Source organism: Struthio camelus, chromosome 6 (genome assembly GCF_040807025.1).
Source record: "Struthio camelus isolate bStrCam1 chromosome 6, bStrCam1.hap1, whole genome shotgun sequence".
Taxonomy (NCBI): Eukaryota; Metazoa; Chordata; class Aves; order Struthioniformes; family Struthionidae; genus Struthio; species Struthio camelus.
Window position 1 is genome coordinate 18,624,533 of NC_090947.1, and position 15,903 is coordinate 18,640,435.

Genomic DNA, 15,903 nt, shown 5'->3' on the forward strand with positions numbered 1-15,903 from the left:
TCTTCTCCCTCCAGTTTCTTGGCAGATTCTCTGTTGGATTCGTGGTTTGGGTCTATTTATAAATGGTGTTCCAGGGATATCTTTTGTGGATTATATAGGAAAAAGTACTAAGCACACAAAGCTGCATTCTGTGGGCCTGAAACAGCATCTTTTTTTAAAAAAAATCTTTTCCCTCTTTTCTTATTGTGTTGCCTGATTTCATTAACTCATATCTTGTTTTCTGTTTTGTTTTCCTCACAGTTTGTCTTGCCCTTCTCAGAGTATAAGTTGAACTGGGCAGAGAAGCTTATCTGGTATAGATACAGGCAGGGATAATTCCGCCCTGGTGTCTGAATTGCTCTCATAAAAGAGGAGGGGTGTCTTTGCATGGGCAGTCTCTTCTGGTATGGATGTTGATGCACTTATTTTGTAATCTTTCAGATGTTTTCAGCTAGGAAGGGAACAACCCCTGCAGCCAGGTGAACAGCAAATCATTCTTTTCAGTTTGCTACAAAAAAAATTAAGCAAGTCACTCCAAACTTGGCAAGGAGTTGCGGTTCTTTAGGTGCTCTGACTTGCTTTGCTTTACAGATTGCACGCAACAATGAAACACTTCTAGAGGCATAATTAAAACAAGCAGTAATTGTAAAATGCAAGATTATCCCAGGTTTTTTCAAGTTAAGCATGGAAAATTGTTCAGTGTAATGATCTCAAAAAGGTGAAGCAAATGAATTTTAAGCCAGCAGTTTGACCTTCACTTGTGTGTTCAGTTGCTGTGAACGTCTCGGTGGTGGTGTGACATGGAATCTCTCCAGCCCTGGCTCCATGCTCTTTGGGTGGGCTTACTTCGCTGCTCCTCTTCATCAGTAATTATACCCTTCAGGTTAATACTAAAACGTGCCATGATCAAGAAAGATATGTACACCGAAAAGAATGCCATATATCATATAGTTGGAAGCAGTCTTCATTACAAGATGATGAGACCAATGCCTATAATAGTAGCGTGAGAAACTTCTTAACCAATGCAGTGAGCTTTAAGCTTATTTTATTTGGATGACAGTTATCCAAAAGTCATCGTGTAGAAACAGGTAAGTATGATATTTGTGTATATGGAACAAGATGCAACTTAAATGTCAATCTTTTTTCCTCCAGAAATCCATTATACTAAATATTAAGATTTTCTAGTTGAGCGAGAATAGAAGCTGTATTATAGGATTGTGTTATTTGAATGGATTAAAATCTGGGTTTTGGCCGCTGTTACAAGCAGTCAAAACAGCAACGTTGAAGTTTCAGCCGGCTCGGTGAGAAGGAGCCGCTTTCGAAGCGGGTTGCCTGCCGAGCAGAAGGGTCCGAAGGGGAGCGTGTTTTTCCTGGGAAGCCGTACTGCGCTGGCGGAGCGAGCCGCCCTGCCGCGGTCAACGCGGGCTGCATCAGGCGGGGGAAGCCTGCAGCGCTACTGCTGGCCCTGAGCAGTAGCGGCTGTTGCTATGGGAACTGCTGCTCAGAAACCGTGCTGAGGGGGGATCGCCCCGAGGGGAGGGGGAGCTGGAAGGACATTAAAAAAAGCTATCCAGTCCTTACAGAACAAGAGACAATCTGTATCTGATGGCTGTGAACCTTTTACTCCTAAACGGTTCATTTAAATAAATTCGTGATTTCCAATTAATTCAAAAACAAAGTATTACTGAGGGACGGTTAATTTCTGTGGTATTTCAGGCAAAGAACCAAAATGTTGGTGCAGTTCTCATCAGAATTTTAGATATGCTTGACTAGGAAGTCATTACATCACATTTATCTGTTTGGATGGGGGAGACATTAACAGCCTTATGAATATTCATGTTGCCTGGTTAATTAAGTTAATTGTACCGCAGAAGTGCGTGCATTTCCAAGGACATCCCTTCACCCCCCCCCCCCCCGCCCCGGTTTCTGCTGGGTGCCTTCCTCAGTCGCACGTCTCCTGACCTGCAGATACTTTGTCCTTACTGTGATGCTTTTGCACGTTTCATAGGAAGGAGGTTGCGGGAAGTTGTTTGTAATGTCAAGAAAATAGGTTAACGGGTTAATTTTTCAAACAGAATTGTATTATTGGAATAATAAAGTATTTTTTCTGTTGAAATATATACCGGTGAGGGAGATGTTGGAGTTGTATGGTTTTTATACTGTTTTTACGTTGTGAGCACATACATGAACATCAAAAAATGCCTTTTAGTCCCCATAATAATATGATAAGATTCAAGGGAACCGTCTTGTGGCTGGTAAACAGTATCCCAGGTTTATGTAGAGGAGAGAAAAGTTCAGGTGACTTAGGAAAATGAATAATGTTTTAAAAAATTAAATCTGCAAAGTTTGTCTTCCAGCATGTCTTCTGCATGTTAACTTGCATGGTTTTGACTCTGTCTGCAAGCTTTTTTATGGCTTCCAATGTGTAAAGGACCTAGGTGACGAGACTGTAACGGGTTACTTGGTCGCTGTGGGGGCCGGCGTGCCGCGCTGCACGCGTGTGACTTCTTCTAGAGAAGGTGACGGTGCTGCCACAGCATAACTGTGCTCACTTGAGACTTGCTGCCTGGGGAAAGGCTCTTTCTGAGTGCAGTGCTTAGGTTTTTAAACGCAGAGGGGAGCTTGTTTTGTCTTCTCAGGGGCCAGGAAAGGGCAGATCTCTGTCTTGTTTGCTTCTGCACACGTGAATGAGCTCCACAGACCTGCGAGAAGGCTGCGATTACTTGTGCCTATTGCGTTTAGTATGAATGAGATTTAATTCTCATTAAAGTCAGTATGAAGACTGGTATTGACTTCAGCCCTGGTGATTTGTTTCCTCTTTGTTGTCTGTATTGAAAAACTGTTGTTGCTTAAATGAGAAGTCCCAGTTTTAAGACATACTGAGCCTGATCTTCAGAAGTGTTTTTTACCCTGTACTCCTTTATATTAGCTTAATCTTGGGTGACATAGGTTTTTTTTTTCCCCCTTCAGAATGAAAGCTTCCCTGTTGTCAGCTTACAGCAAGTAAACGCGATGTGCGTGACTTCTAATAATCTGCGTCGTTTGTGATTGTGCATCTTCGTTTCTCTGCATTTTTGGAGAGAGGGGGTTTTTATTCCAACGTTCTCACTCTCTTTTTAAAATTGAGGTTCCTATAAAAGTTGATTAGAGTTGCAAAAGTATGATCCAAGGAGATACTTTTGAGCTATTTCACTGGCTAAGCAAAATTACTTGAATCCAGAGGTTAGATGTCATGAGTCTTCTAAATGTGAAAGGGGTGTTGGGCAATTAGTCTGTAAAGAAATGCTTTTTAGATCAAAGCTAAAATTATTCAGACTCTTTTGTCTCAACACTTTCTGTATAGAACTGTATTTTTATAGTCGCTGAGTTGAAAAGCTTACCTGTTTGCATATTAAATAACATCTACAATTAGAATTATGACTTGCATTATTATGCTTGTTGTACAGAAAGGAAAATTCAAATAATATGAAAAAATGCTTTTAGCAGAATTGTTGAATATAAATCATTGAAATTATAGTATTCTTAATAAACTGCACTTTGTGTTAGCGTTCTCCATATTTAGAGAGACTTTCTTTTGGGGGAAAAAGCAGACTTTTTGCCTTTGAACCTGCTGATTTCCGTTGCTCTCAAAGTATTTCACAATCCCAATTTGCTGGATTTTCTTGAGCATTTTTTCTTTTTTTTTAAAAAAAAAAGATATTAATATAAGCACCTCTAAAATTTTTAGAAATAGATTACATTAAGTAGATTATATTTCTTTTTGAATTATTCAAAAAATAAAAATGGACTGTGCGAGCTGATGATTATCTGCGCGTAACTTCCGTATGCACATCATCTGATTCCTTGCACGTACCACAGAAGACAAACTTCAAAGAGTGTTTTTTTATGCTGGTTATCGTAGTGCATGTACCTCACTTATTTCCTTTACGTAGTAGGAACCCTGAGGTCCTTACTCAGCTCCCCTCTCTGGTGTTCTGGCGGCTTTCTGTGCGGTTCAAGCGTTCTGAACTACTTTCAAAGGCTAAGGTGATGTGTCAGGCACTCTGCAAGATACAGCTCCCAGTTATTTTCCAAAATCTTGCTCAGAGAAATTACTACAAAAATCAAAGCACATATGACTGAAAAAGAATGAGAAGATGCCTCACTAACACGACATCAACTGTAGCAGAGTTTTGTGATGAACGTAACTTTTTATTATAGTATATGATGCTTTTAAACTGCTTATTTAAATATTGAGTGCTGCTTGTTTGAAATGTGATCCCCCCCTGACACCCCTCCTCACCTTCTTACAGCCAGGCTAAATGTTTCCATAAAACTTAAGGCAAATTTAGCATACGGAGTTGTCTATTGCTGCTGTAACATTCGATACTTCAAGAAATAAGAAAATGATATGAAAATATGAGTAAGAACCTAGCGTCCCATAAAGGAATGAGTTCAAACTCTTTCATTGGCAATTGTTATCATTCTAATTAATCTTTTAGTGCGTGTTTCATGCCTTATTCAGTGATACAAAGCAGGTCTGAATATTGTGCTTTCTTGGTGACAGATGCTATGCTGGCTCTTTACTTCTATGAAAGTGAATCCTGTGGCCCTGCTACTTTGATCACATCTCTGGCGTTTCTTACCAATGACAGAATTCAACTTGAAATTCTGTTTAAAAGCTATACCCGTTTAGGAAAGAGACAACTATCTCACTGATCTGCAGACCAGGATTTTTAAAATAAGGCAGTATCTAAAAGTCAGCTGATGCACAGTATTTTATGGCCTATAAATTAGAGCAGATGGGTAAAATTTACACGTATACCCATGTTTTTTGTATGGAAGTGACTTGCACATCAGTCAAGCGCCACCAAACGTGGGTCTTCAGAACCGTGCTATTTTTTCCTAGCCTACTGACAGCTCATTTTCCATTCTGTCTTCCAACTCCGTTCCTACGCTTGTTTCAAAACTGATCTCTGTCCAGCGGGTAGGAGTACGAGCGGTCTCCCAGTGGTCCAGGCAGTGACAAAGATGAGTCGGAGCAGTCAATTTTAATGTGTTGAATGAAAGCCGGTAATTCTACGTCCTCTGTTTTTTTAACCCCCTTAATCATTAGCTTGTTCTTGTGTGTAAAACCAGTGTATAACAATCAACTAATTTTATTCACTGTAGTTTCTAAGAAAATAAAATGTAGTCTGCACGAGGCAAAACAACTGTTTTTGAATGGATCAAGTAGAATTTTGTTGGCTGATGGCATTTGTTTTTAATGAATTTGTGGAGAGGATTTGGTATGCCTATGGAGGTCTGAATGGTTTTAATTTTACAGCATTTCTTCTGTTACCAAGACTAAATCTGAGCTGTGCTGCTTTTTTTTTTGGTTGAAAATGCAGTAAATATCTCAGATCCTTCATTCAAACCTTTGAAATATATTTTTTCTATTTTAATTCTTGTTTGCTATTGTGTGCCATTCTTATTTTTACAATAGTTTGTGTTCACTTTTACAGGTACTACTAATATTTTGGCCCACACGCTCAACGGTATTAGTCACCCAGTGACTGCAACACTGCACATTGTAATGGGTAAATATTTTTACATACACTATCAAATTTTAAATAATGAGTCAGCCTTTAAAAGTTTGCCTTGAAAGCAGATAACTACTTTTTAAATAAAAACATAGCATTATGCTTTATCATGGTAAACTGTATATTGCTGGACTTTTAAACTCAAAAGATTCTACTTCTGATTTATAGCGTATCTGAAAGGTTATGATTCCTCAAGTATACAGAGTGTGAACTTTGTCTTCTGGTAACAAAAATCTGCTGTGGAATCATGTCTGATTTTGGCATTAATGCCCTATTATTGATGTTCCTTTAATATAAAAAGTAATCTTTGCCAGACTTGGTTGTGCGAAGAGTGTTACTCTGTGGTTTTTATGCAATGGTTGTTGCATAATCATCTGATTGTTTTAATTTAAGTGCCTGCAGAAAACAGAAAAGTATGCAATACTATGTTTGAGAAAGTGGTTAGGTTTGGACTCTTCAGGGAAGTATTGACGTATTTCTGAGAAGGTGTCACTTACCTCTTGATCTCCATACGCATTTCTCTTAAATACCAACAAATTCCATTGGGAATCTTTATTAGCAGAAAAATTGTATCACTTGCCATTCAGTCTGCGCAACAAGTAGGTTTTTGAATGTGAAAATGTAACTGTGCCAAAAGCAAAAAAAAAAAAAAAAAACTAGGTTGTCGATGCAAAGCTTTGTTTCAGTACTTAGGAAATACTTAGCTGAGCAATGTTAATGTTCCTCTTAAAGCAATTTTTGTTTGGTACATTTATTTTTAATGAAAAGAGGATAATGGGGAAGGTAGTTTCATCTTGAGCATCTACTTTCTAGACTTCACAGTCAGCAATGGAAGAGTCATTGCTCTGTTTTTTAGATAGCAATGCAGATGCCTTTACGTGCAAAATCTAAAACTGTCTCTCTTTTATTCAGACGCACTCAATCTAATGGAAACCAGAGGTTCTATTGAATAAAGTTGTTCAATTTTATATATGCTGTCTTGAACAGAATTAGATGTTTAAATTCCATAATTGTAAAAATAAATACATTTGAAGCTTATATTTAAGAGTCTCTGCAACTCCTCCAGTGAAATATGTAAAATGTGTTGTTGCTAAAAGTCCAATCAGCAGAAAGTTTAGCTCTCACAAATATTTGGGAAACTTTGCAAGTATTTGCGTAGCAATAGTACATTTTCTCTGATACTGGTTTTTGAAAATTTGAGCAGTAATTAAAAGTCAGACCACATCTGATCTGACAGAGCAGCTGGATTTTGGTCATAGAAATTTTAACTTTAATGTTTTGAAGCATCTGAACACTGTTCTTTGTTATTTTTAGAGCCTTAATTGCATCTAAGTTCATTCCAGTTTTCTTTGGTAAAACCTGACTTTCTAAATGGAAAAGAGTCTGGACCTTATCAGTTAAAATAGGGGGAAAGGAGATCATAAGTTACATTGTTTGAAATACACGTTTATAATTTCTGATGCTTATCTTTAAAATTTTAGGACATGTTCAACCAGTCGATGTGTGCACTTTTAGTACTCCAAGCAAGCTTTTACGTTTTGGGTTCTCGGCTATGTTTGGTTTTGGTGCAAGGACTCTAGCTTTGGCCGAAAAGCACCGTTGGATGCCCTCTAATCAGCGGAAGGATTTTGCTTTTATCAAAACCCTGGCAAATCTCAAGTATGCAACAACTGTTTTTTTTTTTTTTCCCCGATATCTTTCATTTTCTTGAGGAAAATGCAGTAATTAAGATGTGGTAAAACATAGACCAATCTTGACCACTTAATTGCAGCCAGGTCCATGTGATATATATCCTTGCAACAATTTAAAGAGGAGATAGTTTTTGTATATTCAGCATCTTCTTAGAATCATTTTAACTTCAACAGAAATCTGTCTAACAGTTGGAGTGATTAGTTGGCGTGATAATAAATATCAATGCTTTTCTAGGCCAGAGGAATGTGAATTATCATTTCTACCTCTACAGATTTCACAAGAAGATTCTCATGAGAATGACAGGTAAGTAAAACTGAGTTAATCCCAAATCTACAAAAACCTGTATCTCTGAAGATACAATTGTACTAATTCTTAATTTTGTTCCAATTTGATCATCAGGTAAAAAGATCTTAAAGATTTATTTTGGCAACTGCTAACATGCACACTTTGTAAAATGTTCCCTTTCTATTTATGAGACTATAGAGCATTTGTTACAAAGCAGTCTTTCACTTAGTATTACTATTTTGTTTAGTTCCATTAATCCCTTTTCCATTGAGATCTTACCTTTTTCTTAGGCAGATGTTGTTTAAGTATGCTAAAACTACTTTAAATTATTTTACCTACATATTTTCACCCTTCTAGAGGGAAGAAAGAGACAAATAAAAAAATTGGTAAGTTTCAGCTTAATCATTTAAAAGTGAACTATGGCTGGTTAAACTGAAGTAATATATAATTACTCTGTTATATTTAGGCAGCGAGGATCAATGGCACAAGATCCAGGGTCACTTCCTGAACGTGAGCATTATGGCAATCCCTTGTCTGTGTTCAATGGCACCAAGAGGCTTGGCACCTAATACGAGGTCGGCAGGGGTTTAGGGAATTAGTCATGTCTATAAATTCTGACATCCTACCTTAAGACCTTGGGTTTTCCGAGAATACTGGCCTGTGTTTAGGCAGTCTAGACCCTCGGGAATGGGGGAGGGAGAACGGACTGCAGCAGACTCGATAATCCTAGGAATTGTAATCAGTTTTTAGATCAGGCAAATAAGGTCAAGTAGTCTAACTAGAATAATGAATGGATAATTGCTGTGACTAAATTAGTTGGCAAGTCTGGCTTAAGTGGTAGTCATCAAGCAGTCTGTCATAGGTTTCAGCTATATGTAGACACTTCATTGTTGGGATTATTATTATTATTATTTTTAAACTATAAGGGTGCCCTTCATCTTTTGCTTTACAGGCAGGAGAAGGGAAGTATGAATCTTTTATGCTATCATGAAGAACTGAAGTTCACGCTATATTTTGTCTTTTTTGCCAAACTTAGAAAATACAACTTCTGCATGTATGGTTTTTGGAAGCATCTGACTTGATGTAATCTGTTTGTGGACGTTGACTCATTTTGCCTTTAGTTTATGGTTGAGAGCATGCTTTGTGGTGATCAAAATAGCTGTCAGATGATAAATGTTTGTACTTGCCGTATGCAGTTGAGGGTTAAGTAGGACAGCAAGTACAAACTCCATAGTCTGTACATGAAATACAACACCAGCCCCTCAAATAAGACATCAAAGCTCTTTTATATAAACCCACTCTTATAAAAGATTATGGAATTAATCTGTCCTGTTTCATTTAATTATCAGGTACAAATATATGTACCTTAGAATTGATCAAGAATTTTAATGTTGTACTTGATGCTATGGTTGAATTTGACTTGTCAGAAACAAAATGTAGAAACAAATGGTTTTGACGAAGCTCTTACTGAGAAGAGTCCTGGTAAGCCTCATCCTTTTAGATAGTGCCCAAATGCTGTCCCCCTCCTAGGAACTTGCCTTGTTTAGTATTTTTACTCTGTTGTATTCCAGTCAGTAGAAGAACTCTGGCAAGAACTGAAGAAATAAGTCTCTCTTAGTTTTGCTTTCTGCACCCGTTTTTCATGGTAGAGAATTTTATGACAACTGCATGCACTTATTGCAGGTTTGTATGAAACTGAGCATGTTTCTCCTACAGCTGAGTTGCTCAGTAGACCCCACTGTCTCCTCATATGAGGAAATACTAGTTATTTTTATAATCTTAGGAGTGCAGTCAACTGGTAGGAAGAGCAGGCACTTCAGAAAGGTGCTTCATTTCTGAGAGTGAGGCACATCTTGACTACAAGTCTTTTCAGAGTGGGAAATATAAACGTTGCACTAATTGTTGCAAATGCAAGATCCTTTATGGAAGCATCAGCTAAACTCAGATGTTCTCACTTTGTCCTACTTTCCTCAAATGCTTTTTGCAATGTAACAATGGATGTTTTGACCATTGCATGTAACTCCAGTTTTTGCAAACTCCAGTTTTTGCAAACTCAGGCTAGTGTAAAACTAGTAAAGATTTGTTTAACTGTCTACACTGTGAGACATACAAGCTTGTTGCGTCTCACAGTGTAGGTGTCACGCTTTCCTGCAGATTGGACTTTCAAAAGAATTAATGAGAACTCTATCATCTCTGAAAATAAGTGGAGATAATGCAGAACGCACTGTCCAGTAATGTGGTGTTCCGTTTTATCGTAGGAAATATGATAAAGACGCAACTATTTCGATTTCACCATCACAGTTTTCTAGCTCAGAAAATTAATGCTATGCTAGGTGACTTGTTCAAGAGTTATCTAAAAATTATTTTTCTAGGTGGTACTCTATTGTAATCTGAGAATATAACAGATGCAACAGTTGAGTAGCGAGAGAACTCTGAGTATGGAAAGATCTCTGGTGGTGTTAGGCTAGAAATATTTAAAAACAAAAAAACTTAAAATGTAACTTTCAGAGCATACATGCTGAATAAATGTATACATATATATTCAGAATATGTATTTTATAAACAGATTACATATTTTATAATCTCAGCAGTCACTGTGGTGTGTGGTTTTTTGTTTTTGTTTTTTTTAACTAATTTGTCTCCATGACTTAAGTGGGCCTTAGGGATGATTGCGTTAAGCCTTGGGTTGTTAGCTTTTGTGACAAGGTATAGTTGTGTTAAGAAATCTGTGAATTAATACTAGCTGAGTGTCATGACCCACATTCTTGAAGATGCTAAAATATCAATTGCAACTGGATACCTAGTAGCACTGACTATTTGAACTGCAGAGCGTCTGTCATCTTGATTAATCTCTAGCATCTGACCTTTTGATTTTGTGTAAAATTCCTTTCAGTTCTTATGTTCTACGTGCAAAGTGTAACTAGAACTCTACTGAGAATTTCTAAAACAGTTTGTATAGCAGTGGAGGGAAGGATCAAGATATTTGTTAGAGCAGCCTGAGTGTGAATGGAGGTGGTGAATGAACCCTCTCCGCTGGGCCGTACGATGGGGCTGTGCTTGCATGCGTCATGGGAATGGCTGCCTGGTAAATACCTGACTCTCAGCATCTATGGTAATCGTTAGCCTTTGTTGGAAAGAAAAGTGTAAAAATAAGTTTGTCATCACCGATGTGTAAAAATAATCTTAAGTAAAAATGCAGAATTTATTATTAGCATATATTATGTTCAGTAGATTATAGATAATAAGGGAGTTCAAATTAATTATTACGGTGTTTATTATGTAGATGCCAAATTAGCTCAGTTGTGTAATTTATATTCCTCTATAGACAATTTATTTTGGCAAACATTTAAAAAAAAAAAAAGGGATCTTTTTCCTATTAATTTACTTTTGATCCTAGGCTTGAAGAGCCTGTTAAACTTTTGAATTACAGATTTACTCTTAGGGACTAAGTCTATCTGCTTTTCAGGTTGAATAATGGAAGCATGGCTCTTGTTGTTGTACAAAATACTTCTCGTTCAGAGTTTATTAAACACCTGAAAAGATACGCCAGTGTTAAAAATCAGGTACTGTTAATTTCTTGTAGTTATAAAAAGAACAGTTAATCATGAAGGTAGACCTGCTGTAAGAGTTAATGTTAGCATCCTCCTAAGGAGACTTAGCTTCCTGTCAGAATACATTAGCTGCTTTTTATCTGATTTTTTTTTTCTTTTTAAATCACCAGACTAATACCGATTAGCCTATTTCAGCCCATCTGTTGTGGTTTAAGTTGTATTTGTGTTGTACCATAGTTTTATGAGCGTAAAGCCCCTGCACCAAAAAAGAGGAAATATGTACTGTGTTTAAATTTTGTACAGTACAGAGAACATAGACGGGGGAGGCATCATACAACTCTGTAAGGAATAAGAAAGTCCATTTTGACAGATTATTGCATGCTATGCTGGTAGCAGAAGATTGTTACCACTGATTTTAGCAGATAGTATATGTTCCTTCTAGTTATGAATGTTTGCAGAATTGCATTTCCAAATTGTGGTCAATGTGTCCTTGAAGGAAAAAATAAAAAATAAAAAATGAAGCATCTAAACACAGTGGCCTACCATTGTCCTGACTAACCAGTGCACAGCCTAAACGTATACTTGTAGTCTTTCACACCAGTTTGTGCTATATGAAATCATTTTTAAAGGAAGGTTTAGATGTGGATTAGATAAACATTTAGCATTCAGAGAATTTTGGGAAGAGGTGGGTGACGGGTCCATATGATAGCACTAACACTTGAGTTTAGGAAATAGTTTAATTTTGTCATTGTTAAGACTCTTGGAGGAAGGCTCTTATATATTTTTTATATATATATATATATTAGATGTGTGTGTATATTTTTTTCATCTCCCTCTTTATCATTAGAAATTAGAGAAGGGGATGTGGGCTCTCCTTTAAACCTAAAATGACCACTTACTGGATTTATCCAGTAAATAGCCTCATTTAGGACGGGATTACTGGTAGTGATGAACAAACTATAAGAAAAATGCTGCTTTGACTTTCATGTACTCTGAAAGCATGTTTTGGAGTGTGAAAAATATACCAGCTCAACCTGTAAATTGAGCAACCTTGATATGGAAATACAAATCGAACAGAATCATTTTTTCGGAGGCACTAGTTAGTATTTATAGATTAACATGCTATTTTTATCCTAACCAGAAAATATTTCATGTGGTCAAAGCTAAAGTTAAATGTTCTCATTTACTTAAAAAGAAAGAGCAAGCTTTTTAATTTAAGAAGCTCAACCTGTTTCTAAGCTAACACCTATTAATATACGTTTGTGTTTGGTTTAGTTCAATTTTCCCTTTGTTGAGACCTACACAGTTGAAGAAGTGAAAGTACAACCAAGACTTGAAAGTGGGTTTGATACCAAAGAAGTTACCTATTTGAAAACCACTTCTGCAGAAGGAACTTACCCTTGGAATATAGATGGAGACTTAATGGAAGAAGCATCCGAAGTTCACATTCGGTAAGGCTAAGTATTGTATTTAAAGATAGCATGCCAGCAGTACAGCAGTATTGCAATCTTAAGTGAATATAATACAAGTGACACCCAATTGAGTCTTGTCAATACCATAATAATAGCACTTATGTGTCCTGCTGTGCACTGCAGTCTGGTCCTGTTGCAATTGTGTGGGCCTCTACCTGATTCTCTTATGCCCATCTTTCAAAAGGTTTATGACCTGTATGGCCTTTCCTTTCTGGCACATCATCAAATTCCAGCTCCACTTCTCTTCTTTCTGCCTGTTACTTCATTCACCCTTCTGTTCCTCAGAGAACACCTGTATGCAAAGGTCTGAGTCCTGGGAGGAGCTTCCTTTGGGAGAAGGAGTTTGCTTTTGGGATAAGGAGCTTGCTTTTTTCTGCTTGGAAAAGCTCTGTCTGTAACTTTAACAAAAACGCAGTTGTTCAACAGTGGGAAATGCAGTGCTGCCTGAGAACGGTCTGCGTATCTAGAATCAGAATGAGATTAATGCACAAGGAAATAAGATGATCAGTAGAATAGAATGGGAGGTGGCTTGTTTTTCTGCAGTGCACAGAGGATGAGCTGCAGACAGAGAGCTCACTGTAACATGGTCTGGTTTGCAAAATGAAAGGGGGATCGTGTTATAGCATGGGTGAGAAATTAATACTTACTTTTAAAGATGACCTCATGGGAGCTGCCACAAATATATTCAGCTGATTTTATTCTATGTAGCAGTTTGTATAGATTTGTTCTCCAAAAAGTGACACGCACTGCAAGAGTTAATTAAATTGATGAAGTTTGCCTTCCTCCCTCACAGGGTACATCCTCAACTTATTGATCTCTATGGAGTGAACACTGATGACCTGGAAGGTTCCAAAGCAACATGTAACTGTATATAGAAGGAATCCACAGCTTTTTATGCTGCAGGTGCTGCATTAAATAAACTTTTTTCATCTATATGCACATATTTTTAAGGTCCTAGTCTTTCACTTGCTAAATTCAATGGTGGTAGCAGAAGCTTACTTTGAAATGTTTGTAATATTTCTGGTTTTAAATAAATATTTTTATTAGGTTACATTTAACTGTAAAGAAGCTGTCTAGGTTTAACAAGAAGAAAAATATATTGGTCTCTATTTTATAAGTTTTGGGTTCTAGAAGCGTACATCAGAATAAAATATTTTTTTTATTACAAATTATTTTACCTACTGCAATAAATACAAGATACTATTTAGTCTGTTATTGCTATCCATGTTATCAGGTAACTCAGTTTATTTAAACAGAACTAGTTAGCGGAAACTAAAAAGGCAACCAGTGGCAAAATACTGATTTTTTTGTTTTGTTTTGTCCGTCCCCCCGCCCCGAATCAGGTACTTTAATTTCCAGGTATCCTTATTTTTTAATGCTAGTTTAATATATTTGCTTTCCGCCCACTTCTAGTCATACAGGAATTAATGTGTATGTTGAGGTCTACTGCTGTTCATACAAAATGTTTTAAAATATATAATGTATCCTAGAACTGAAGTGATATTCAGCATAGTTTCTGTTGTTGCTAAGAATAAAATTATGCCAAATATGATTGACTCAATTTTTGTAACTGTCCTACAGGACATAAACTTAATGTTTATAAGTGGTTTTTAGGTAACTTTGTTAATTATTTGAGATACCTGAGAGATTAACACTCTACTTTTTCTGGGTACTGGCTTTTTCTGAGATGATGGAAATGTAGATTGACAAGATTGCCAGTCTGTAGGATCTGAGAGATAATTAATGTAGTTCTATTTACTTGTCTTTGGATTATTGCTCAAAAGAAGGCTAACAAGTAATATTATGAAAGCTGCATTGTCTCATGACTAACACAAGTTGCTTTAAAGCCTTACTTCAGTAAACATTTGCGTAAATATGAAATCCATTCCAATGATGGAGTGTCCTTCTGAGGAAAAAGTTTTTCCTTGTGTCCAGCTAGAACCTCTTGTTTCAACTTTTACCTGCTGTCTAAACAGTACTGAGTAGTCTCCAGTTAAGCAGTTATAATTGATACTGCTTTGATTCTGTATCACATCAAATATTTTAACACATTCAAGGCAATTCAAATTAAGCTTCCTAAGGCTTAGAAGACTGTTCTAGCTGTATGTAGTGGATTAAACTTTTTATTACAGAATTGAAAATTAATAGGCTAGTAAGAACTTGCAGACAGCATTCATGTGCTTAATTTGTGGGGTCTTTTTTTAATGAACTGAAAGTGATAAATTATCAGGGCTATACAATTATTTACATGTCAACCTTACTTATAAAAACTGAATTTTTGTTTCATGTCCTAAGAATAGTCCACCAACATTTGTATGTTAATAATAAAATCGGAATAGAATATATACAATTTGCAAGTCAACATTATCACATTTATTGACAAATGTAAAACTATTTCAAAGACAAATAAAAAGTTTTAGTTTCTTTGCATTGTTTGTATTAAAAGGAATTATAATGCTTTTTTCAGTATTTGAGGTATATTTTTTACAATATGCTATCCTATCAAACTAATTTCTGTTAAAAGATATTTTGGTTAAAGTGCAATAATTCACTAAAGCCATTTGGAAAATAAACTTTTTTGTATATATTTCATAAACTTGCAAGACAATATTTTATTCCACACATTTTATTCTGTTTTTTTAATATATGCACATTCATTTGTCCTTACACTGCAGAAGTTTTAGAGCAAAAAACTTTTTTTTTTTTTCTTTTTTTGAGTGAGCCATGTCTTTGGCATCAAATGAGTGCTCATCTCACACAGAAAAACAATCCCCAATACATAGAATCTTTGGACAATGTGGCTTTTATGGCACAAAATATACTCTATTAACAAAACTGCTTGTTGCAGGCACTCTGTATTGCTTTTGAGTCACAGGCTAATTCCCATATGCTGATGCAGCTTCAAAAGGTATGCACATATTACATTCATTTCTCCTAGCATTTCAGAAAGACATCAAAGATAAGGCAAGAAAGGCTATATTACATGCTGCTGTTGCAATGAGTTCACTTATTGATGAAGCTATATATTCTCCAGTTGTGCTGGGGAACAAACCCATTTTTTTTCCTCTTGCTCTGTATTGTTTCACCAAAGCTAGGTGGCAGTGCAAACTTAACTCGCTGAAGAAACTTCTTGTAATAGCAGAGTAATGCTTTGGACCATGTTTCTTTTCAGTCCTTTGCCTTTCCACTGAATGGCCACTGAGGCTGCCAGTTTGGATGATATTTATTTGAAAACACTTACTTGCAAAGAACTCAAGCTAGCTAGCATTCCAAATGACCTGAATACTTTCAGGTCGCATGTGGCGCATCTAAAGATAAAATTTGGCCCAGTAAGGAGGCTGGCATTTGGAGTGTTTTGGGTGA

At 36.5% G+C, this 15,903-nt stretch overlaps 1 protein-coding gene across 1 annotated transcript in view; it reads left to right on the forward strand.

Annotated features, from left to right (window-relative positions):
- The window catches only part of CERKL (ceramide kinase like), a 64,007-nt gene extending 48,876 nt beyond the window's left edge, over window positions 1-15,131 (forward strand). Inside the window, exons 6-13 of the mRNA XM_068949559.1 lie at window positions 5,463-5,537; window positions 7,022-7,199; window positions 7,467-7,535; window positions 7,875-7,903; window positions 7,984-8,092; window positions 10,984-11,080; window positions 12,344-12,519; window positions 13,334-15,131. Of these exons, the coding sequence (XP_068805660.1) occupies window positions 5,463-5,537; window positions 7,022-7,199; window positions 7,467-7,535; window positions 7,875-7,903; window positions 7,984-8,092; window positions 10,984-11,080; window positions 12,344-12,519; window positions 13,334-13,415 (815 nt within the window). The 3' untranslated portion in view covers window positions 13,416-15,131. The remainder of the gene's footprint in view (window positions 1-5,462; window positions 5,538-7,021; window positions 7,200-7,466; window positions 7,536-7,874; window positions 7,904-7,983; window positions 8,093-10,983; window positions 11,081-12,343; window positions 12,520-13,333) is intronic.
- Window positions 15,132-15,903: the final 772 nt, after the last annotated feature.